The sequence below is a fragment of the Notolepis coatsorum genome (genome assembly GCF_963971535.1).
Source record: "Notolepis coatsorum genome assembly, chromosome: 2".
Taxonomy (NCBI): Eukaryota; Metazoa; Chordata; class Actinopteri; order Aulopiformes; family Paralepididae; genus Notolepis; species Notolepis coatsorum.
In genome coordinates this window covers 216933810-216959709 of record NC_140166.1, presented here as the reverse complement: position 1 = coordinate 216959709, position 25900 = coordinate 216933810, and the positions used below count along the sequence as shown (strand labels likewise).

General features: G+C 41.5%; 1 protein-coding gene across 1 annotated transcript in view; it reads left to right on the top strand.

The window, feature by feature from the left end:
- The window catches only part of LOC311224224 (splicing factor YJU2-like), a 32349-nt gene extending 8213 nt beyond the window's left edge, over positions 1–24136 (top strand). The window contains exons 5-8 of the mRNA XM_084309121.1: positions 7402–7583; positions 15283–15439; positions 20625–20790; positions 23659–24136. Of these exons, the coding sequence (XP_084165247.1) occupies positions 7402–7583; positions 15283–15439; positions 20625–20790; positions 23659–23768 (615 nt within the window). The 3' untranslated portion in view covers positions 23769–24136. The remainder of the gene's footprint in view (positions 1–7401; positions 7584–15282; positions 15440–20624; positions 20791–23658) is intronic.
- Positions 24137–25900: the final 1764 nt, after the last annotated feature.

Below are 25900 nucleotides of genomic sequence, written 5' to 3'. Positions count from 1 at the left end.
AGGTTCAAAGTTAACTTGATTGATTGAAAACTTTATTAACAGATTGCAGAATGGGTACAATTTTTTTGTCTGGTAAAAAATCTGTTTGGCTGGTAAAAAAAATCAGATACTCGCCAGTTGGCTGGTAAGCCAAAAAGTTAGTTTCCTCCCCTGCCCACAGCGCAAACACACCCACATGCAGGCACTCGCGAGGTCCGTGCGAGAACAGCGCGTGTGGCCGGGCACACGAGTCAGACTTCAGAGCGGCGAAAGTGCACGGAGGATAAAGGCACATTTACATTGGAACAGCTGCAGGGTCATTACAGTTTTCTTTCGTTTTCTTGTTCGCCCAATAACGTTAACCAAATGAAACCAATGGAAAGAAACACACACGCGTCGCCGACACACACACACTCGCGCGCCAACAAACACATCAACATTCTCCCCCACCGGACTCACAGGCACAATCAAATAAAAAGAAGAAACATACTTTTCTGGACAGATCCTCTGAGCTCTACTGTGTTTAATAAAGCATTACATCACGCGCAGGAGTGGGTTGTGAGAATTAGACCATGCCTAGGGGTGGTCGTTAGACCCCCCCTAGGCATGGTCTAATTCTCACAACCCAAGCAGCTCGGAAGTGCATCCAACTGTTCTCAGTAAGACATCCAACAAACTAAGACATCCAACTGTCTCAACTAAGACATCCAACAAACTAAGACATCCAACTGTCTTTCAACTAGACATCCAACAAACTAAGACATCCAACTGTCTTTCAACTAGACATCCAACAAACTAACACATCCAACTTTTCTTTTCTTACCTACTTTCTATAGAACTTCATTCTTAGATGCTTCTATAGAAAGTAGGTAAAACAACAACAAAATAGTTTTCTTTGCCCTATAGGAAAAAAAATAAAGTTGTCTTTGCCCTCTATAGCGGGGGGGGGGGGGGGGTTCTTTTCCCTATAAGAGGTTTTTTATTTATTTTTTACCGACTTTCTATAGAAGCAGCTGGGAGGTGCGCTGTTTTAAGTGAGCGTGGATTATTGAATTGATTGATTGATTGCTAATTTTATTACTGTCCACCTTGTTTCCAACTGGTTAAGTTTAGGCCCTCTTTCGAAGTTGGTTAAGGTTCGAGTTTGGAATCAGGGCTGGTGGTCTTTCGCCCTGCTTGAAAGACAAACTCTAACCATAACCAACTTCGAAAGAGGGCCTAAACTTAACCAGTTGGAAACAAGGCGGTAGGGCTGACCCCTATTAGTCGACTAATCGGTCGAAAGGAGCCGTAGTCGACTGGCCAACCTCTTAGTCGAATATATATAAAAAAAAAAAATTATAATATATATTTTTTTATCATTCTTTCCAAAAGAAAAGAGGCCTAGAAGCGTGGCTAACGCTAATGGCACGCAAAACAGTGGCTAACTGCCTACGAAAACAGGCACAGAGGTACTGAAAGAGGATTTCACCCATTTAATGAACACACTAGACTAGACAAATATCAAGATGTATCCATCAGTGGACCAATTGCATCCTTTTGCAGAGGACAAGAAGCCTTCAGTCGACTCCTTCAGACATTAATCACCCCCACAGCCCAAATGGAATGATAACAAAAAAAAAAAAAATGTATAAATAAAAAAAAATAAAAATTATATATACGGTATATATATATATTTTTTTTTGTCGACCAACGGCAAATTTTGGCCAATCATAGTCGACCATCCAAATCCTTAGTCAGGGACGGCCCTACAAGGCGGACAGTAATAAAATTAGCTGTTTCCAACTGGTTAAGTTTAGGCCCTCTTTCGAAGTTGGTTGATTGATTGATTGATTGATTGATTGAAAACTTTATTAACAGATTGCAGAATGGGTACAATACAGTACAGCTCAATACACACAATTGTTAAGGGGATGCAGACCAGAGAAAGACTTTCGTCTTGTTTACATCAGGGTCCCCCATTTTCAATTCATCAGGACATATATGACATACATGACATACAGATAGTCAGTACTGCTACATCTATACATTTATGACATACCAGATTTGCAAATACAGTACTGTTTGTGATACAGAAGGAGTCAGGAAAAGGGAGTATATATATTTGACGTAGAAACTGTACATTGGAGGAGGTTGGGTGGGGGGGGTTGGGTACACTGGGATATTGACAACCATACTGGGTAATCTACATTGGAGGTGGTTGGGGGGGGGGGGGGGGGGGGGGACTGTATAAACAAGCAAAACTGTACATTGAGGGGGGGGGGGGGGGGGACACACTGTACAAACAAACAAAATTGAACATTGGACTATTGACAAAACCATACTAGGTAAATGACTGTACATTGGAGGGGGTTGGGTTAGGATATTTACAGGGGCCAGTGTTGAATTGCAGTCTCCCGTAGGTGTCCCTTGAGAGAGGTTTTGAAAGTGGGTAGTGATCCACATTCCTTTACAGCTTTGGGTAGGGCGTTCCACATTGATGTGGCATAATTGCAAAACGTGTTTAGTCCCTTATTTGAGCCGAATCTGGGTTTAACATGATTTGTGGAGCTCCCTCTGGTGTTGTGATCGTGGTATTCACTGACCTTTGGGAAGTATTTTGACATGTACATGGGTACCTTGGTCGTGTAGTGTATCTTGTAGACCAGGCCCATTGCAAGTTGCTGTACTCTGTCGTCTACTCTAAGCCATCCTAGGTTGTCAAAGTGGGCAGGGGTGAGGTGGGTTCTAGGAGTAAGGTCAAGGTTAGAGTTTGGAATGGTCTATCGCCCTGCTCTAAAGACAAACTCTAACCTTAACCAACTTCGAAAGAGGGCCTAAACTTAACCAGTTGGAAACAAGGCGGACAGTAATAAAATTAGCAATGAATCAATCAATCAATTCAATAGTCCACGCTCACTTAAAACAGCGCACCTCCCAGCTGCTTCTATAGAAAGTAGGTAAAACAAATAAAAAAAGAAAAATTCAATCAATTCGCGCGATTTTAATTTTGTTCCACAATGACTCATGACCCATCAATTACATCATCCAACATTGTTTAAGCAACTAACACATTCGCTGTGACAGAATCGTCTTTCATTTAGTCTTTATGACCCTATTGATCCATATCCTTTCGTAATGTTTACTGTCCGGTTTGTCCGCCATCTTGCTTCACTTCTAAAAACTCGCATGGCGGAGTGATAGTAATGCGGTTGTGGGCGGGTCCTGGGACCAAGAGCGTGAGGTTAGTACAAATACCCATGTGTAAGTTGACTGTTTCAGCCAATCAGAATCGAGAAAATTGCATGCCGTTGTATAAATCCAAATAATCCTCTGCCATTGTTGTAATATGTCATCTGTTCTCTAGTATTCAGTCTGGTCGTGAAGTTAAATTCTCTCTGGAAGTGAAACTGAAACTTAGCAAGGATAAGTTTAAAGGGGCAGTAGGCAAGTGGATGCCTGAACACAGAATGGCACCAGTATCACTGACTACCACGGCAAGCCTATAGAAAGTTATTCTATTTAATAATAATAATTATCATAAATATAATATATAAATAAAAAAAAATATATAATAATAATAATAATATTAATAATAATTATAAATATTTTTTTCTGTTGTACCGAACTCGTACCGAACCGTGACCCCAATACCGAGGTACGTACCGAACCGTGGCTTCTGTGTACCGTTACACCCCTACTCTTCACTCTTCACAGAGTACATTTTTTTTTTATCCACTTTTTCTCCCATTTTCTATTTTTCTCCCATCCCAATTTTTCATATCGTCCAATTCAACCCTCCCCTGTCTTCGAACGTTGTTTCTTGCCTCCCACAAGCCGGCTGCAATGTGGACTAAGTCATACATAGCACGAGTCCCCTCCGATACTCGAGGTAACAGCCGTCGCATCTTTTCACCTGCGCGGCTCGATCTTTCAGCGTCGAGGGTCTGGGCTTTGGAGGGGCCCCGCCCCCGTCGCTTCTTGATTCTACTGCGCAGGCGCACCAACCGACCTGTAGGAGTCGCTGTCCACAACGCCCGATCCCCACCCTTCAGTTTCCCTCCCCGTAATACGGCCAATGTGTATTACTGTGGACGACCAGCTAAACTGAAAGCAATGTGGAGAGCGGGGCTCGAACAGGAAGCATCCTGTTCGAGCCCAGTCTCCAGCATTCGTTGCGAGCGCCTTGCCCACTGCGCCACGTAGCCGCCCTTTCACAGAGTACATCTTATCACTCTTCACAGTACATCTTATCACTCTTCACACAATACATCTTATCACTCTTCACAGTACATCTTATCACTCTTCACAGTACATCTTATCACTTCACAGTACATCTTATCACTCTTCACAGTACATCTTATCACTCTTCACAGTACATCTTATCACTCTTCACAGAGTACATCTTATCACTCTTCACAGTACATCTTATCACTCTTCACAGAGTACATCTTATCACTATTCACAGTACATCTTATCACTCTTCACAGTACATCTTATCACTCTTCACAGAGTACATCTTATCACTATTCACAGTACATCTTATCACTCTTCACAGTACATCTTATCACTCTTCACAGTACATCTTATCACTCTTCACAGAGTACATCTTATCACTCTTCACAGTACATCTTATCACTCTTCACTCTTCACAGTACATCTTATCACTCTTCACAGTACATCTTATCACTCTTCACTCTTCACAGTACATCTTATCACTCTTCACAGTACATCTTATCACTCTTCACTCTTCACAGTACATCTTATCACTCTTCACTCTTCACAGTACATCTTGAACAAATGTTTTTTATTTCCCTTTTTTAACATAAAACTAGACAAACAATACAGTAACAGTAAAAATCAATGATAAATCACAGGACAATGACAGAATTAATAATAACAATAATGACAGTCCAGTAATTAAATTAAAATAAATGTAGATTAAAAGACATAAAAATAATAAATACAATACAATGCATGTGCTCTTGCTCGCTATTCCTCACTCTTTCCTTCCCCTTCCCTCCCCCTCCACCCCCGCCCCCTCAGGACCCCCACTTGGACTATACATCCACTATTCCATTTAACATCAGAAATTACAAGTTCATATGCTTCCCTTTATCTTCTCCACCACAGCTAACCAGATTGCTATATGCTGGCTTCATTAACACCTAAAATTCGTGCAGTAGATATCTCTAGATAAATCACATCGAGATAGGTAAGAACCCATACCTTCCGGCACATTTTATCCGGTTGAATCCAGCGTGACGCTATCAACTTTTTGGCAGCCGTAAGACTGTAAGACTCTTCACAGTACACCTTATCACTCTTCACAGTACATCTTATCACTCTTCACTCTTCACAGTACATCTTATCACTCTTCACTCTTCACAGTACATCTTATCACTCTTCACAGTACACCTTATCACTCTTCACAGTACATCTTATCACTCTTCACAGTACATCTTATCACTCTTCACTCTTCACAGTACATCTTATCACTCTTCACAGTACATCTTATCACTCTTCACAGTACATCTTATCACTCTTCACAGTACATCTTATCACTCTTCACAGTACATCTTATCACTCTTCACTCTTCACACATTACATCTTATCACTCTTCACAGTACACCTTATCACTCTTCACAGTACATCTTATCACTCTTCACAGTACACCTTATCACTCTTCACAGTACATCTTATCACTCTTCACTCTTCACAGTACATCTTATCACTCTTCACAGTACATCTTATCACTCTTCACAGTACATCTTATCACTCTTCACAGTACATCTTATCACTCTTCACTCTTCACAGTACATCTTATCACTCTTCACAGTACATATTATCACTCTTCACTCTTCACAGTACACCTTATCACTCTTCACAGTACATCTTATCACTCTTCACAGTACATCTTATCACTCTTCACTCTTCACAGTACATCTTATCACTCTTCACAGTACACCTTATCACTCTTCACAGTACATCTTATCACTCTTCACTCTTCACAGTACATCTTATCACTCTTCACAGTACATCTTATCACTCTTCACAGTACATCTTATCACTCTTCACAGTACATCTTATCACTCTTCACTCTTCACACATTACATCTTATCACTCTTCACAGTACACCTTATCACTCTTCACAGTACATCTTATCACTCTTCACAGTACACCTTATCACTCTTCACAGTACATCTTATCACTCTTCACTCTTCACAGTACATCTTATCACTCTTCACAGTACATCTTATCACTCTTCACAGTACATCTTATCACTCTTCACAGTACATCTTATCACTCTTCACAGTACATCTTATCACTCTTCACAGTACATCTTATCACTCTTCACTCTTCACAGTACATCTTATCACTCTTCACAGTACATCTTATCACTCTTCACTCTTCACAGTACATCTTATCACTCTTCACAGTACATCTTATCACTCTTCACAGTACATCTTATCACTCTTCACTCTTCACACAGTACATCTTATCACTCTTCACTCTTCACACAGTACATCTTATCACTCTTCACTCTTCACAGTACATCTTATCACTCTTCACAGTACATCTTATCACTCTTCACAGTACATCTTATCACTCTTCACAGTACATCTTATCACTCTTCACTGTACATCTTATCACTCTTCACAGTACATCTTATCACTCTTCACAGTACATCTTATCACTCTTCACTCTTCACAGTACATCTGATCACTCTTCACAGTACATCTTATCACTCTTCACAGTACATCTTATCACTCTTCACAGTACATCTTATCACTCTTCACAGTACATCTTATCACTCTTCACTCTTCACAGTACATCTGATCACTCTTCACAGTACATCTTATCACTCTTCACAGTACATCTTATCACTCTTCACAGTACATCTTATCACTCTTCACTCTTCACAGTACATCTGATCACTCTTCACAGTACATCTTATCACTCTTCACAGTACATCTTATCGCTCTTCACTCTTCACAGTACATCTGATCACTCTTCACAGTACATCTTATCACTCTTCACAGTACATCTTATCACTCTTCACTCTTCACAGTACATCTGATCACTCTTCACAGTACATCTTATCACTCTTCACAGTACATCTTATCACTCTTCACTCTTCACAGTACATCTGATCACTCTTCACAGTACATCTTATCACTCTTCACAGTACATCTTATCACTCTTCACTCTTCACAGTACATCTGATCACTCTTCACAGTACATCTTATCACTCTTCACAGTACATCTTATCACTCTTCACTCTTCACAGTACATCTTATCACTCTTCACTCTTCACAGTACATCTTATCACTCTTCACAGTACATCTTATCACTCTTCACTCTTCACAGTACATCTGATCACTCTTCACAGTACACCTTATCACTCGCTGACTTAGCAGCGTTATACTTTCCCATCACCAGGTGCTGGAGAACCGTACAAGGGATTCCAAGATGGAGATGGAGGTCCTGGAGAACCTGCAGGAGCTGAAGGAGCTCAACCAGAGGCAGCACCAGGTGGACTTTGAGGGAATGATCGATCGATACAGGGACTCCGAGAGGAGAGAGAGGGAGCGGCAGAAAGACGAGGATGAGAGGGAGACGAAGTGAGTCAGAAGGTCCAACTGAGAAGTGTCTGGGAGGAACACGGTTCTGTTCACATGATGCTTTTCATCCTTTTCCAGGGAACTGACGTCGCTCCATGTGCTGCGTCTCGCTGTGAGCGTAGAGGCAGGAAGACCGCCCTGCCTTTGTGCCTATAGGGAAAAGCACAGGCAACGACCATAATCACAATAACCAATCACAGGCAACGACCATAATCACAATAACCAATAAAAAAAATATATATATTTTACTGCTGTGAAGCAGACTGCAATTCTTGTATGAAAGGTGTGTTGGAGCTTAAAGGACTGTATATAAATTTCACCTTAGGGGGTTGGTCGGATGCCTTAACTGCCGAACTAATGATACCAAATTACACAACTGAGTAAACTAAATTAAAATGGAGTCACCTAGACTAGAAAGAGCGAGGAAACTGAACACGGGGAAAAAACATACAAATATTCTTAGTACTTTATACAATTCCTAATTAAAATACTATAGCTAAATTTAGATGGGCGCTCAAATTGTACTAAAGTGTTCTGGCCAACGTTGCCGCGGTTACTGTAGCAGCAGAGGAACAATTCCCTCTGCCGGACGAGAGAGGTGGAGAGAGAGTTAGTAAGCCTGGTGGTGAGAACCCGGAGGGGTTCTGTGGTGAAGAGTTGTCGACCGCTGCGTGGCGATGAAGGCGGGAAGACGCTGCCCGGTCCGATTGGCGCTACCAGTCTGCTCCTGCAGACCAGATGCACCGCTGTTGGGTATCCGAGTGTCTCCTCCGCTCAGTAGTGAGCACGCAGACAGCCAGACTGAAGACACGCGGTCCGCCTCTGTACAACAGGCTAATGCTAGCGGCTGCTGAGCTAGCAAATGACTGCTTGAGTGCCTCTGTACAGAGTCCCTTCGGCACAGAACCTAGCTAAAGTGTCCTCCGGTCTGTGCTATATCGTCCGATATGTCCAGTGCAGAGCAGCTAGCAACGCATGTGCAACGGGCTACATTAGCTATTAGCTTCGAGCTAGCTAGCTTCTGCTAACTGCTAACAATAACTGGAAATACGATAGTTAGCTGTAGTCCGCGAATCCTTGACGTTTCCTAAACATCTAACTAGCTAACTTACTCAAAACTCAAACTCTCTGGTGGAATAATGTCCGCGAAATAGGCAACTTTACATCCGTGGTCAAATGTCCGTGACCGTCCCGGCTGGATGCATTTCTCTCTCTCAAACAAGTCTGGACAAGTTCAACGACAGAGGAAGTGACGCACGATAACTAAACACTTCCACCTCGGCCCAGTAGATGGCAGCACTGTCACACAACATGAGATGCCATCAGCAGGCAGACGGTGTAAGTAAACAGTATGTGGAAATAATAACTGAACTCTCACATATCAAACCGGTCTAATGAACTTAGAGGGGGAAATCTTAGGTTGATTTATACATAACTGCAGACCCTTCAGCACAAAAGGAGCTATGCAAATAAAGTGTATTATTATTATTAATAATAAAAGATAACCAATCAACAATACTAAACAATGATGATTAATGCAAAAAAGACCAAGTACATGACCTTCTCTCGCTCTCGAGCTAATACAGCTGTCCCTCCGATTCTGACACTGGAAGGGACATGCCTTGACAAAATAGCATCCTACAAATATCTGGGCATATGGATTGATGAAAAGATGGCATTTGATGTTCATATTGGGAACCTACTGAGAAAACTTAGACCTAAACTGGGCTTTTTCTTCCGTTTAAAGAAGTGTTTCCCATCTGAAGCCAGGAAGAGAATTGTGCAGAGTTCCTTTCTGTCTGTATTAGACTATGGCGATGTGATTTTATATGCATGCTCCTTCCTCTCTGCTTAAAAAGCTGGATTCTGCGTACCATACTGCTATACATTTTGTAACGGGTGCAGGCTCTCGCACCCACCACTGCACTTTATATCAGTCCTTAGAATGGTCCTCTCTGTACCAAAGAAGACAATCACACATGTTGATTTTTATCCTTAAGTCATTGCTAGGTAAGCTGCCCTTATATATCTCCAGACTTCTGTCCTTTTATACATGCTTTTTTAATACCAGACGAGCAGCAAATGGGATGCTTTTAAATGTTCCTTTGATGCAGTCAGAGCTTGGTAAAGCTGCATTCTCCCACTATGCTCCCTTTTTATGGAATACGCTGCAAGTGAAACTTTGTCTAGAGAGGCACTTCCTACTGTGAATGCTTTTAAAGGTATGCTACGATTAGCCCTTCATGAAACATGTAACTGTTTTACCTGATGCTATTGCTGATCTGATTATGCTCCTTGCCACTGCACAAATGGCCTTCTGTGTTTGTATTTGATTTGTATGTTTTTTGTTTAATGCCCTTGTTTTTATGTTGAAACTTGTCGTGTGCCGTGTTGGTCAGGACTCCCTGGAAGACGAGATCTTGTATCTCAATGGGACATTCCTGGATAAATAAAGGATACAAAATAAAATAAAAAAATGACCAATCAACTATAATAAACAATAACCAATCAACAATAATAATATTATTATACGATATTATACGATAACCAATCAACAATAATCAACTATAATAATAATATATTCTATTTGTAACACACTTTATATATATATTTTCTTTTTTGAGCCACTTTTTCTCCCTTTTCAATTTTTCTCCCATCCCAATTTAGCCGTGCCAATTCTCCCCTCCCCTGTCAGGATCGTTGCTCGCATGTGCCCCCCACTGGCCGGTTGTAGGGAGGATAGACCACTACACTTCCGCGTTACATTGAAATCGAGGAGGAGATTGCGGGGGGAGCAAATGAATGAATGTGGATGAGAGCCGTGATGTGGTTGCAGATACGGCTGTGGGGGTGCTAGAGAAATGATCGAATAGACTTTTATGCGCCTCAATCTCCTGAATCTTAGGAACCCCCATTCCTAATCGATCAGAACTAAATCGGCAGAGAAAAAGCCCATTTAAAGCACCTATTCCCCATGCACATGCGCAGATTGCCCACGGAGTCTGGACGACGCGAGATGACGCACGAATTAATGTGGACTGTTCCATCAGAGGGGGGAGCTTCGGTGGTAATGTGAGTGGCTACAGACCGCTGCACTTAAATATAAACATTAGTCTACCTGGAGACTCAATGAGGTAATTGTAGATATCGCCATAAGACGCGTCTGGCCATTTAGTGGGATCATTTTTTCATTATCCTGTTCAGCTGAAAGGACACTGGCCACCGAAGCTCCCCCCTCTGATGGAACAGTCCACATTCATTCGTGCGTCATCTCGCGTCGTCCAGACTTCGTGGGCAATCTGCGCATGTGCATGGGGAATAGGTGCTTTAAAATGGGCTTTTTCTCTGCCGATTTAGTTCTGATCGATTAGGAATGGGTCGCGCCGTGTTCAGGAGATTGAGGCGCATAAACGTCTATTCGATCATGTCTCTAGCACCCCCACAGCCGTATCTGCAACCACTTACATCACGGCTCTCATCCACATTCATTCATATGCTCCCCCCGCTATCTCCTCCCCGATTTCAGAATCCCGGAAGTGTTGCGGTGGTCTATAGAAGCCCATCGCATGTCCCCTCCGATACATGTGTAGGCAGCCAGTTGCATCTTTTCACCTGCCAGCGCGGACTCTCATTTGGCGAGGAGTAACGTGTAGGAGGCTCACACTACCCCCGCCCTTTTCCTGTCTCTGCTGTGCAGGCGCCCCAACCGACCTGTAGGAGTCGCTGTTTACAATGTCCAGATTACCACCCATCGACTTCCCACCCGCTAACTCTGCCAATTGAGTTAGTATGACGGCCGGCCCAAGCCGGAGGCAACGCGACAGCCGGATTCGATACTGGTGTCTCATGCGTTGGTGACGAGCGCAATGTCCGCTGCGCTACCCAGCCACCCCACACTTTATATTTGTAACAATCTCAAAGTGCTACATGAAAGGAGATAAAGATAAAAAAATTAAATTAATAAAACAACCAATGAAATGGAAGAAACATTCAGATCAAAATCAAAATAACCAATCAACAATAATAAACGATAACCAATCAATAATAATAAACTATAAGTAAGGGATAATGTATAGCTACGAGGTCATTGTCGCAAAATAATTGACCGACACAGAGTTTAGAACACAGAGGCGCCTCGCCGAGGTGTTCTTTAAACGTAGTGAAGGTCAATTATTTTGCGACAATGACCGAGTATAGCTATACATTATCCCGCTTATTACATGGCTAACTTACTAACAATATACCTAATTCATTTTACACCATCGACAAGACGAGATCAAATGCAGACGCAGTTCTGTTCTGTCGCTCCGCTGTCATCGCCGGCAGCTTCGCCAGCGGCAGGTGTGTCTGATTGGCTGCACTGATGCAGTGCGTCAGTGGGCTTGATTGCTACAGCTGCGCACAGCGGTCATTATTGCTCAGCAGAGGTCCGTTATCGAGTAATAACGGACCTCTGACAAGCGCTATTGACCAATCACAATCAAGCATTTCGGCGAATGTTAAAACGCCATGTAATAATAAACGATAACCAATCAACAATAAGTTGAGTTTTGACTCGCCTGCACTCTCCCCCTCCCCTGCTGGAAAGAAGCACTTGTCTTTGTGACCCCCCCCCCCATCCTCTAATCACAACTGTTGCTTCCCTTTGTCAGAGGAATGCGGTGGTGGTGATTGGAAGGATGAAGAAAAGACGGCAGGGTTTGAGACAAGTTCGTTTTGGATATTTTAGATTGAATATTATACATGTGTAGCCCATGCTATTTTCTTGTCTAGCTGAAACATTCATCATGGACTGTGAATTGGGTGACGCTCCCTGGAAGAGTGTAATTTGTTGACGCTCCCTGCAAGAGTGTAATTTGTTGACGCTCCCCTGAGATTGACGTGGTACAGCCCTGCTCGTGAGCCGAGTGTGGAAAACTGTTCCTGGTTACAAGCGGAGAGACAGAATATTGGAGCAGTTGGAGAATATTAGAAAAGTGACAGAAAACGGTATACTTTAACAGAAAAGGAAATACTTGGACAGAAGATGAAATATAGAGGATAAAGAGAGGATTCCGTGCTGGAACTGGACAAGGAAGAGAGAGGAAAAGACTAGCTGACTTGAAGACCGAATTGGAGGAGAGACCATTGCCAATTGAAAGACTGATAAACAAATGGAAGAATCCTGATTGGTTTTTGTTGCCCCCTTCACCCAACGGTCGGCTGGTGGACTTTAACTTGGCCCTGGTGGTAGGAACAGAATATCCGTTCCTTTTTTGTTTAATTGAGTGCGCTCAAAACCGACTTTATTGGGTACCCTTTTTATTTAATTTATTATTTTCTATAAATGTGGACCATTTCATGGATCCTATGATGTTGTAATGTGTACTGAACCTGGTGAACTCCTTTAAGCTACATAAAAGGTAAAACGTAGATCACGGTGCCTGTGTATTTTTCTTAGAGCCAGTCTCCTTGAACCTATAGTTGATAGTTGTACCACTGCAGTAGAACTGATAGCGTTGAATTACAGTAGTGTTGTGAAGGATCAGATTAAACCGAATATATATATTTATTTATATATATATTTAATAGTATTTGTATATCGTTTGATATCCCCTGTATATTCCTTGTACAATATGCACTGAATATCCCTTTAGTCTACTAAACAGCCCATAATAGTTTCATTCTACCATTGGACGAGAACCTGGCGCCAGCAGCCATACCCCTAGGTTCAAGTTCAATCGTGCCGACCAACATGTCGTGGCAAGCCCGGTTCCGCGTAGGAATACGTCTGGCGAAATACGAATGGTACTATTTGTTCACAGCGCATATATATATGGCGCAAGTAAAGTAGAACTTTCTTTTAGTCCATTAGTTCTTTACCCTCCAACCGAGTAACAGACGCGAAGCCTCACCCACGACGCACGTGTGGTGCAGTAAGGCCTACTTGGCCTCAGAATAGGCATTGAGATATCGTGTGGATTAATAGTTGAATTGTCATAGTTTGGCACTATACCGTCGAGTTGGACGTATTCTATTAAGCTAATAATAGTCTATTTATGTATGGTGCAGCGTTCGGTTAGAGTTATAAAGTTATCAGTACCCCCATCGTTCCTGACGTTATCTGGAGTCTTAACCAGGCTGGGCAGACCACTAGTGGTGCTTGCATCCGAGGAGCTCCGGGCCAGGGCGACTGGACCTGTACATTGGATTACTTTACCCGGACGACGGCGAGCCTTCCACGGCTTGGATTATGCTTTGGGTGCTTTGATTATTCCATGGATAACGGCCAACACTGCTGAGTGTTGGAACTACCCCCCGGAGAGGAGTCCAGGTGAGACGGCGCTCTACACCAGTGAGGTCGCCTCACGTCTCTCCGTTGTGGACCGGCAGCCACCGTCCACCAGAGGGTCCAGCTGTATTCATCTGCGGACCGAGGTTCTGTGGGCACCGTGTTCAAGACTTTGAATTCTCCCAAGAAATCGTCGGCCAGATGGGATACCGCCAGCGGCTCTTCTAACCCCCCCCTCCTACTGTCTTACAACCAGCGGGACCCCCCCCCCCCCTTAGTGTATCCAGCTATAATCATTTAAGTACCATCGCTATAGTTCCCTAAAGAACCGGGTTGTATACTTACTCCCTGCGTAACCAGAGATTGGACATTCAATGTTGATTTACCTACGAATACTCATTTGCCATACAAGTGCATTTCAAATCATAAGTGTAAACAAGTGAACGTTGTATATACCTTTTGCTATATTAAATATTCGATTTGTACATTTGTGTGGACTTCGTTTCATCAGGTGGGAAAGTGTTCATCATATCTATATCATGTACTGGATGGCCAGAAGTTAAAGTACAAGAGGTAGTGGTTTAATAATACCATACTTATCAATACAGTCAGGGAATTGTACCCCTCAGTTACAAGTAGGTTACACATGCATACACATTTTAGTTTCTATTTTAACCTTGTTGCACTGCTCTGGGCTGGAGGAACAGTGTTTTGTTTTTTTATGTATGGAAATACACAAGAAATTACAGTAAACTAAATCTTGAATCTTTGCTTGTGAGAAAACATTGCATTATAACGGTGAGCCTGTTCCTCTTGTGGAATAATGATCCTCTCCCCCCTCAAACAATCTCCCAGTCATGTTCAAACGCCCCTCCCATCCCCATCCATTCACCTTTTGTCTCTCACCTTCAACCCCCTCCAGCCTAACCCCCCCCCCCCCCCCCCCCCCCTCCTTGACTCCTCCAATCCAATCGTCTCTCTCACCTGGGCCCAGGAGTTCAAAACTTGTAATCCCTATTGATTGATTGATTGATTGATTGAACATTTTAATTAACAGATTGCAGAATGGGTACAGTACAGTACAGCTCAATACACACAGACCAGAGAAAGACTTTCGTCTTGTTTACATCAGGGTCCCCCATTTTCAATTCATAATGAGTTGAAATGAATGAATCCAAATCTGATCCGATCAGATAGGGATTAAAAGTTTTGAACTCCTGGGCCCAGGGAACAGCCCATCCTCTCTGACTATAGATCAGCGCTTCCCTCGTCTCTGAGAGCCCGTTTATGAGACCCCACGGCCAGGGGTTTCACCGGGTCTCTCAAGCCAATGCTCATGGGTTGTAAGCTAAATAAACCTTGTTAACTACGTCTACATTTAGTCTGAATACTTCCTTACTCGTGTTATATTCCTCTACACTCTTCCAGGGAGATGTTGGACCGAGCTCTGGTGAAGAGGCTCAAGGACTCTGACTCCGACTCTGACGAGGCAGAGGCAGAGGTAGAGGAGAGCAGCAGCACCAAGCGGAGCAGCACAGACAGACCCACAGACATCCTGACCACAGACAGACCCGTGGACACACAGGTACGGCCGTGGCCGCCTAGTTATAGTTGAAAGTACAAGATTATTAAGTGACAGGCAAGGGGTGGTTTGGACCCCCTCCACGGCAGATTTTTTTTAATTTAATGAACACCTGTACGTGCAATTTCCTGCAATATAGAGCCTTCAATCTTGACCAATAAAGCTGCTCTTTTCACTATAAAACTCTGTTTATATTGCAGTATGATAGCCAATTACTATAATAATAATATATTGTGGAAGTGAATCAATGAGACGAGCAGACGGAGTATCGAGTCTCTGAACTTTACTTCCAAACAAATCCAACAGAACCAAGGTACAGCCACACCCTTAAGTCAACTCCCTGGTACCATCCAATCAGTGTCCATTCTGAAGTGAGACACCTCCATCTAGTGTCCACCACAATATTAATATATATATATATACTGTATATATACTGTATATTGATTTTTCGCTCTTTTATTTTTATTAAATCAATCTCCTTTCAAATAGGCCAAGTTTTTAATAAGAAAGAGAAAAAAGATATATTTCCTTTACCTGTAACTCTTGTCTCTTTCTCCTTCTCTGCCTCCTTCCTGAGTCTGCACAGTCACCATATCATTCTACATTAAGGAGAGCAATACACTTATGAATACACTGAACTGGTTTGAATACACAATCTTTATGCTACTCTGTAAAGAAAGGGAGAGAGGGGGGGATATATGATCCAAGTATTTGTGTCTTAATTTGTTATGTTATCCTACACTTTAAGCTGACTTTCTGATATTTCCATTACCTGTAACTCTTGTGTCTCTTTCTCTCCTTCCTGAGTCTGCACAGTCACCATATAATTTTACATTAAGGAGAGCAATACACTTATGAATACACTGAACATCATTATGAAACATTCCTATTAGCATTTCACCTCTTTCTTATGAACATTTTTCAACTAGTCTAAGGGCGGGATCCACAAAGAATGGATTGCACGGTGCTAATTGCACCCTTACTTACAATTCATTATGAATTGAAAATGGGGGACCCTGATGTAAACAAGACAAAAGTCTTTCTCTGGTCTGCATCCCCTTAACAATCATGTGTATTGAGCCGTACTGTACTGTACGCTGTACCCATTCTGCAATCTGTTATTTATTGATTAAAAATGTTATTAACATATTGCAGAATGGGTACAATACAGTACGGCTCCTTTTGCTCCATTGCTCAGGCGCCCGTGGGTACGGCTGTGCGTGTCAGACGAAGTGGGTATTATTACCCAAATCAACCAGAGGGTTAATTCCAGTGGTTTTTGACCTAATCTCTCATTTTCTATCACCTTGCCATCATCATCACTAAAATCTTGTAATTCTCAAGTTCAAGTTTCAAGATTTGTTTCATTTGTCACATATAAGGTACTTAGTGAAATGATTGGTTATGTATGAGCCTCCTGCGAATGTGCTTCATACAGTAAAACAAGTAAAAAGAATAAAGACCAAACACTATACAAAATATACAATATGCAAAACTAAAATGTACAAGATGCAAAAATGAGGTAGTGCAAATCTTTTAGCAATAAATATAAAATATAATAAAATAGGTAACATATGGTGTAGTGTTAAAAAGTGTTTAAAGGTCCACAATTGTTCAATATTTGGGCAATTTTACACAATTCCTGTGTGTCTATGGAACACATCTGTAAGTTATTTTAAGTACTTTGGTGCACCACTTTCTCCCCTTCCGAAGTACAAGCTGTTTTTGGCTGGGCTCCGCCCATACTCGCAATGCGCTTTGATTGACAGTCACCCACCTGCACTGGCAGATCCGCTGGGAGGGAGGAACCTTTTCAAAGCGCACACACACCCGCTCCGTCTCTGGGTGTGTGTGCGTGCGTGTATGATGTGTGTGTGACGTAAGTAGGGCGAGTGTGTGTGTCTGTGGGACGAGAGGAGAGAAGCGCTGCCGTTCGGCGAGTGTGTGTGTGTGTGTGTGTGTGTCTGATAGAGCCATATGAAATCCGCATTCACGGAATCGCGGACGGAATCGCAGAATTGACCAATATAAATGGAATTAACTGCAAAACATGGAATATTGCAGAATTTGGCCTAATCTGGACTGAAATTCCGTTTTTGGGTGGAACGTTTGGTGCAAAGCAAACATGACCGGGGAGGCGGGGACGCTACAGCGGGTTACACACAACACGCAGCAGTGCTCAAGCGTCTGGCTGCTTTGATGTTAACATCATCAAGAAGCTAAGAAATTCCGCAATAAGCCCTCAATTCAGAGCAGAACTGTATCCTAATGACTTTTATTCCTCCGGCGATAAGGTGTTTTGCAAATTCTGTCAACGTTCCGTGGACTGGACCTGCAAAAACACGTGCGACACTATTGTGATTAAATAGCTATGTAACGTTAGGACATAGGACTATAGATGGAAATGATAGCTTCTAGCTAAATCTGGTGCACTCATCCATTTGTTTGATGCAAACGATTGTCATTATACACTGCCCTTTATAAACGAAATAAACTTAAATAGCTATGTAACGTTACAGTACATAGGACTATAGATGGAAATGATAGCTTCTAGCTAAATCTAGTGCACCCATCCATTTGTTTAATGCAAACGATTGTCATTATACACTGTCCTTTATAAACTAAATAAACTAAACTAAAGGTGCCTAAATTATGCATTACTATATTTCATCACAATATAATAGATATAGCTAGGCTACTGACATTGTCATTGTGATAATGTCAGTAGTAGCTAGCTGTATCTATTGTTTAGACTGGAAATGTGTATTTTTATTTTGTCACAATATTATTTGAAAAATATTGTGTAAAATTGAACTGTATTTGAGTTGCAGCACTTGAGGGGAGACACTGCAGGTGAATAGGGTAAAAAAATGTACTAATAGATATCACAATGAAACTTCCCCAGTTGATTACTTATATTAAGACAAGACTTTTTTGTATTACAAGTTTTCTGAAATTGTATGTTTAAATATGCAAATGAGGCATGATCTACTTAAATATGCACTAATTTGCATATAATTCCAGGACAGAAATCTGAACATTGGATAAAGCCATTTTCAAAATTATAGTTTAATTTTGTTGACATATTAGAGCCAAAGGTTATTACAGAGGGGATTTTGGATATCTCTTTTTATCACTCCATAAATCAGAAAATACTCCATTCAGTCCATTTTTATGGTAAAATTCCATATTTCGCCATGTTTTTAGGAATAAAATGTGATATAAATCAGGGTATGAATGCGATATCAACAAACCCTTCTGTAAATACCTTCAGAACATAGATATGAATAGAACTGGAAGGTTTGGTGTATGTGTGTGCTACTGAAGTGGAGATTTCTGGCTCAGAGTATGAGGAAAAACTCTTAAAACTCATTTTTGGGAAAACGCCTTCAAAGTTCTGTATTGTAAAATGCCATACTTTTTTTTTAAACAGATATTTACAAACACAATACCTAATCAAACCATTAGTAATAGACAACCTAAACACATGCCTGATAACTGAATAATAATAATAATGATGTTATTGAACTGAACAGAACTACACACAGGCTACAAACAGTGTAGTACAGTGTAATACCCCCTAATAGGCAAAAAATATTTGAATAGTTATCACTATGAAACTTTCCCAATTTGTTATGTACATATAAACTAAGAAAAAATATATTGCAAGTTTTCTGAAATTTATGTTTATATATGCAAATGAGGCACTTCCCCATTAAATATGTGCACATTTATGGATGCAATAAGGCAAAATGATGTAAAATAAACAACTAAATGTGTGTTATTGACGTTTTATTGTCACTAGTTTCATAGAAGACATGTTTAGGAAGCAAAATATAACAAAATCTCAAAATCAACAAAAAAAGTATATTTGACTATTCACCTGCAGTGTCTCGCCTTAAAAACATTAAATGGACTGTTATATCTTATTCAATTGTGGACATTTATTCATTCCCACTTATTAGACACTATTTCTGATGGTAAAATGAGCATAAAAAGCAAAATACAGAATTCTGAAATATTAAAACTGAAAAAACGGAATTTGGGAAAAATGGAATTTGGAAAATGATAAAACGGGTTTCATATGGCTCTAGTGTCAGAGGGAGAGACGAGAGGAGAGAAGCGCTGATTCTCATCTCAGCCGCGGCTGAGTCTCCTGAACAACAGTGTGTAGCCCAAAAACTACCACTGCCCTGGCTCATTGCTTGTGGAGCACGATATCATTAGGAAACGATTAGGAACACTGTCGAACACTTTTGAGGAAGTGCTGAAGGTGGAAACTCTGCTGTCAAAACCGCTTGAGATTCCTAGCACTATTTTGGGCAACTTTACACATTTCCTGTGAGTCTATTGAACACATCTGTAAGCTTTTATTAAAAAGAATTCATTGTTTTATATTTCTAATCAAGTACTCAAAAGCCACATTTTTCACACTTTGGATTTCAGGCTGTGTTGGCCTGGCTCCGCCCATAAGCACTGTGTAAATGAGTATGTGTTACTGCTGCTTCCCCGCGCGAGGTCCAGCCCAGGTTGTGTGTAAATGAGTATGTGCTACTGCTGCTTCCTCGCACGCGGTTTGTTTCCCCGAGAGTTACGAGGTTTAGACAGATGATTGGTTTAATGCTTTCCCATTGTGTAGACTTTGTAAAACCACACACACATGGAGGATGATCTACTGAGTTATGAGGTTTTGTCCCGCCAGCAGCGATATGTATATTGATTGACTTCACTTACTTTTTACTTCTTAATTACTTTAAAAAGAGAAAAATATTTGACTTGCGGTACTTTATTTTTACTGTATCTAGCGCACACTCAGGGGCTCATACAGAAACAAGCATTTCATCAAATTATTCTGTATTTTGTTGTGACTAATAATACAAACTTGAAACTTGAACTTGAAAATCCTGTGGACCATACATAGTTTCGTTTCAGAGACCCTCTCCTCCACTCTGAGCCACCTGAGGCTGAGGAAGTGAGAGGGGAGGAGGTGGGTTTCTGGGGTGTAGGCTCATTTGCCAAAGTTACCAAGGCCCTTCTATCTATGAAAGAGGAAAGTCTAGCTAAAAAGCTGTTCTTTTGATTAACCACCAAGCAGTGCATTGCAGTAGTCGAGGCGAGACATGACTTGATTGAAGGAGGAGTTGAGTGGCTTCTAAATAGCTTGACGAGGCGTCTCTTCTGTCCACAGGGGCCCGCGGCTGGACCCGTGAAGAAGGCCAAGCTAGAGAGCTGGGAGAGGAGTGTGGGGACGCTGGGCAGCGGAGGGGCTCTGGCATCACTGGTGGTGAGGAGGAAACCAGCGGTGGCTGTAAGCAAACCTGGTCCAGTGGCGACCCCTGCTGCCAGCAGCTCAGGTGACACGTTCACTACTCTGAAATGATAATATCACATTCAATCGCCTCATTGGCTCCTGGCAGTTGTGTGTAGATAAACTACATGAACTTTTTTTTTATATTTTATTTTTTTATTATTTTTTAAACATAACATCAAATTAGACACACAAGCATTAACAGTAAACATCCAATGAAATCACCATTTGAATCCTTATAAATGTAGTTTACAAGATATATACCTAATACTTGCTATCTAATACCCTACATACATATGCTCTTGCTCGCTCACCCCCCCCGGACCCCCACTTGGATAATCCATCCATTTTCATTCGTTTCTAACCAGGCACTACAATTCATATGCTAGCTTTTATTCTCTCCAACACTTCTAACCAGATTGCAATGTTGGTTTCACTGACACCTAAAATTCTTGCTGTAGAAATGTCTAGATAAATCACATCGAGATAGGTAAGAACCCATACCTTCCGGCTTCCTTCCGGCTTCCTTCCATACCTTTCAACTTTTTCCGGTTGAAACCATCGTGATGCTATCAGCTTTTTAGCAGCTGTGAGACCGGATAAAACTAGTCTCTTTAGCTGTATAGGGGCTGCAAACTGAAAAACATCATTCAACAGCAATACAGAGGGATGTACAGGTATGTTCAGAAATAAGAATTCTGATAATTGCTGCGACACTTCTTTCCAGAATATCTTAACCGGTGGGCAATCCCAATACATGTGCATAAATGTACCCTCATCCCCATTTGTACATAAGGAACATTGGGAGTCTTGTTTAAGTCCCATTCTGTTCAATCTTATAGGAGTCAGGTATGTCCTATGAATATAATTAAGATTAATTTGTTGATGGTCCGGGTTACGTGACGCAATTCGAACGTTTGCCCAGACTTCTTGCCAATCAAAATCTATTTCCAAGTCTGGTATATCCATCCTCCAGACTGAGTCTAGGGGGAGGATTCCATACGAGGACGTTAGTAAGGATGATAAAAATCAGATACGAAGCCTCTCGATGTCTCTCTTTCATAGAAGAATTTGTGATATCTGTGGTGCTCAATTGGTATCCTTAATGGGACTCCATGAGCCTTCAAACAATCCAATAATTGTGCGTAAAAATAATATGTGGAACTGGTGAGGTTACATTTTTTATGCATATCTTGATAGCTACAAAAACCCTGTTTGTTGAAAACATCTCCCAATGTGTGTATGCCCTGCTTTTCCCATTTGGGGTATCTTATAGGTTGTGAACTACATGAACTTATAATAAAATATAGTAATCATGTAGATAACCTACATGAACTTATAATAAAAGATACTAATCATGTAGATAACCTACATGAACTTATAATAAAATATAGTAAATGTAGATAACCTACATGAACTTATAATACAAGATCATCATTTTTGTTAGACTTTATATTTATTTTCTTTGAGCTTATTTTTCACCTTTGTGAAGAAGGGATCCATCTAGGTTAGTAGAGCTCTAAAGCGAAACAAACTACAAAAGTTTGATGTCTTGCTGGGTAATAATCCAAGACAAATCAAACCTTAATAAAACTGTCCACAAAGCATGACCCAAGCAACTTACCAGTCTAGCAGCGGCGCTGCATTCAATTTATTTCCAATGTAGAGGAAAAGTGCACCATGGGAAGGGACGCTGCGAACAGCCAGTGGAACGGGTCCACCATGCATTGAATAACATGTATCCCCTCCCTACTTCCCATTTCCCAATGTGGAATGCACCTGATTGGATAAGTGATGTGACGAGCTGGTGCTCTAGTGCGACATCTAGTGGCTGAATGTTATCTATAGCACCTATAAGTTGTAGTAGCTGGTCAAGATAAAGCCTGGGACATTTTCATTTAATTTAATTTCAAACCTTTATTTAAACTCTAAAGGGAACAGAGGTTTCCCTAATTTATAGTCATGTCGAGTGTACATATAGAGTTAAGCAAAAAAAAGCGTATAAAATCACACGGCATATAAAATCATAACAATAAGACAAGTAAGGATAACAATCAATTAAAACAACTTGATTGACAAAGGTTGGAGATCAAGGTTTTAAACTCTGCAACAGAGGAGAGAATCTCAAGCTTTAAGGACTGTTGGAGTTCATTCCATGAGCTAGAGGGGCATCATAGCTAAATGATTTTTGATTATTGATTACCAATAACGGCATTAGCCTCAGTAGCCTTATTCGCTGACCGGGTGGATGGCTATGAGAGCAAGGTTCGGGCCGATCGGGCCGTAATTTACGTCAAATCGCTCTTACCTGTGGCCGGTTGGATCCCAAAAAGGATTTCCCAGTTATCGATCGCCATCTGGTAGATCCATATGTCCATTAGCTGATGATATATTCCTTTACTGCATACTGAATTCAGCGTCCCAAAAACTATTCCAGGCCATCGGCTACACGCATAGCTTTAGGCTAACAGAAAAGCCCATTCATAATAAAAACTTTTTTTTTTCTGTAATAGGGAACACTGCATTATCGAGACAGCGCCCCTATGAGGATCTGGCCGGTAATGCACTTTTCCGAATTCCAAGAGTAGGGTAAATCTGCAGTGCCGCTCTGTGACATTGAGTAGGATATTACAATGGAATAAAAGCTAAAACAACCTTGCCACGGTTGGCCATCAAGCGTTGGATCCGAAACACATATATATACGTGGTTGGCCCCGAATGTGTTAAGGACCAGCTAGTCACTAGAACGGGTTCCATAATTATTAATTAACTACTCTGTGATAATTTGGCCGGTGAACGTAGACACTTACAAGTACAGGTCAGGGAAAGCGGGTCATTCATCAAATACTTAGTCCTCTAACTGCATTATATGACCCTGTAAATCTCACCGTAGATATTCCTGCTTCTCTTCTAGATTCCAGCGTGGTGGCAGCTAACTCTGCCAAACCCATCGTCCCACAGAAGGCGTCGTCTCTCAGCCTCCTCGGGGCGTATTCGGACAGCGACAGCAACGACAGCGAATGAGATGGAAGAATCCGCTTACGCTTCGACGAAGAAAAGAGCTTTGCTCGCAGACTCGCCCCTACGACGGACATACCACTATATGGACGAGATGTGATTCCTCGTGACACACGCCGAAGAGTAATCAAAATGACATCCAAGCGAACTCTGTGTTTTGCCTGTGTGGTGGTGAGCAGGTACAACACTTATTGAAACGAAACCAACGCAGAGTCTCACAGACAGACGTGTTAAGTCCCACATCCTATAACGTTGTGGGTTTATAGTCGAGAGAAACGATAACGCCTGCATCTTTGGCGTGCAAATAAGATTTGTAAAAGAAAATTGATCAATTAAGTATTTTTTTGTTTCATTAAAGTCTGTTTTATTCCTTCTCTTCTTGAATTGTGTTATGTAGACTTAAATGTGTATAAATGTGGATGTTGCGTTTCAGTTCAGAGTTTGGAGAAAAATTATCAAATTATGTATAGGCAGAGTATCTCTTAGTGAGAGGTACTGTAATTACCTGTACATTTATAATAATCCCCTATAAATCCCATGTTGTCTCACACCTGTGTATCCCATGATAATTATTATAAGTTCATGTAGGTTATCTACATGATTATAAGCAGGGACCAAAATAACCACACGCCATTCGCAGACCCGGCGCCATGGGCGGGCATTAGGGGGCCGGGCCCGCCCACTCAGTCACCTGTGCCCACCCTGGTAAAAAAAAAATGTTTTCTTCCAATCAAAGTCGACTATCCAAATCCTTAGTCGGGGACAGCCCTAGTGGGCACTGATGTCAACAACAACACTACTGAAGCTAGCACGGCACTCTGTGAGAATTTGTTTTCTACCCTCAAGAACGTCTTTACAGAACATCGCCTTCATCGACGCAAGGCCAATTTAATTCAGTTGGCATTTGAGAAGGACTTAACAAAAAAGTTCAGGAATGAGTGGAGGGGCAGTGTTTTAAGAAGATTTCACTGTCCCCAAACGCTGCTTGCCACTCTACTAATGAGTAGCCTGTGGAGGAATTTTGTTTGCTTTTTTATGCACCTTATTTTTGTCAGTTCAGTTCAGTTTGTCAGTGAATTCAGAAGTGTTGAATAAATGGAGACTTTTCAAAGATATAGAATAGAATAGAAATGTATTATCCTGAGGGAAATTTGACACTGCAAATCACTCAACATTAAACATTTAGACAGAACAAGTCACGAATAACAAAACAAATGGCCTTAGAATAGAATAAAATGAAATAGAATAAAAGATACAGTAAATAAATACAGTAAAAATATACTGAAGTCTACAGGTGTAATATTGCACAGTTGTAACTGAGGGGTTACAAAACCCTGACTGTATTACAGATTGTGATAGATTAAACCACTGCTAATTATGTACTTAGTATTACTTGCCAGACAGTACAACTAATTATGGCAGACACTCATAATAACACGGCACGGTGACAAAGAAATATCATTGAGGGTATTTATTATTATGCAGCAAATTGTACAGATATGAGAATTAAGGTTGCGCTTGTATGGCGAAGAATATGCATAAGTCAGTCAGTAGCAAAAGTCAGTGGGAATAGAATCATTCCTACGATGGGGTACTAGGCTAACGCCGCCTGGCGTAGGATGGCAATTATAGGGGGAAACGCTGGTACCGCTGGAGACAAGGGGTTTCCTCCCAGAGATGTAAGCTCTGGAGGAGAGAGGAATGTTCGGATACTCAGTCTGATCAATTGAAGAAGAAGGGGGTTCACGTACAGAATCCAGTCCTTGTAATCCAAAGCTCAGCCACAAAGAAATAACTGTAATCCAATTGCACGGTAGCAATGATGATAGCCAGCTAGCTGCGGTCCACGAAGCCGGCCCGAAGTAGATCCTCACGGTGGTTAAATCCAAACGACAGTGGGTATTAACGATGCTCTTCTCCAAGGGTAGTACGTTCCACAATCACTATAATCCAACCAATACTGGTTCTGCAATCGCCGCCGTCGGTTCCAATATGCACATGTCCAGTAGGTTCTCCGACTAGGCCTCCTCGTGTACTGGCACCAATGTATTTAGTCCACGCACACTGGCTAAGGTTCCACTAGCTAAACGAACGAACTGCTGGGTAATGCTGCACACGAACAAACTGCTGTTGGCACG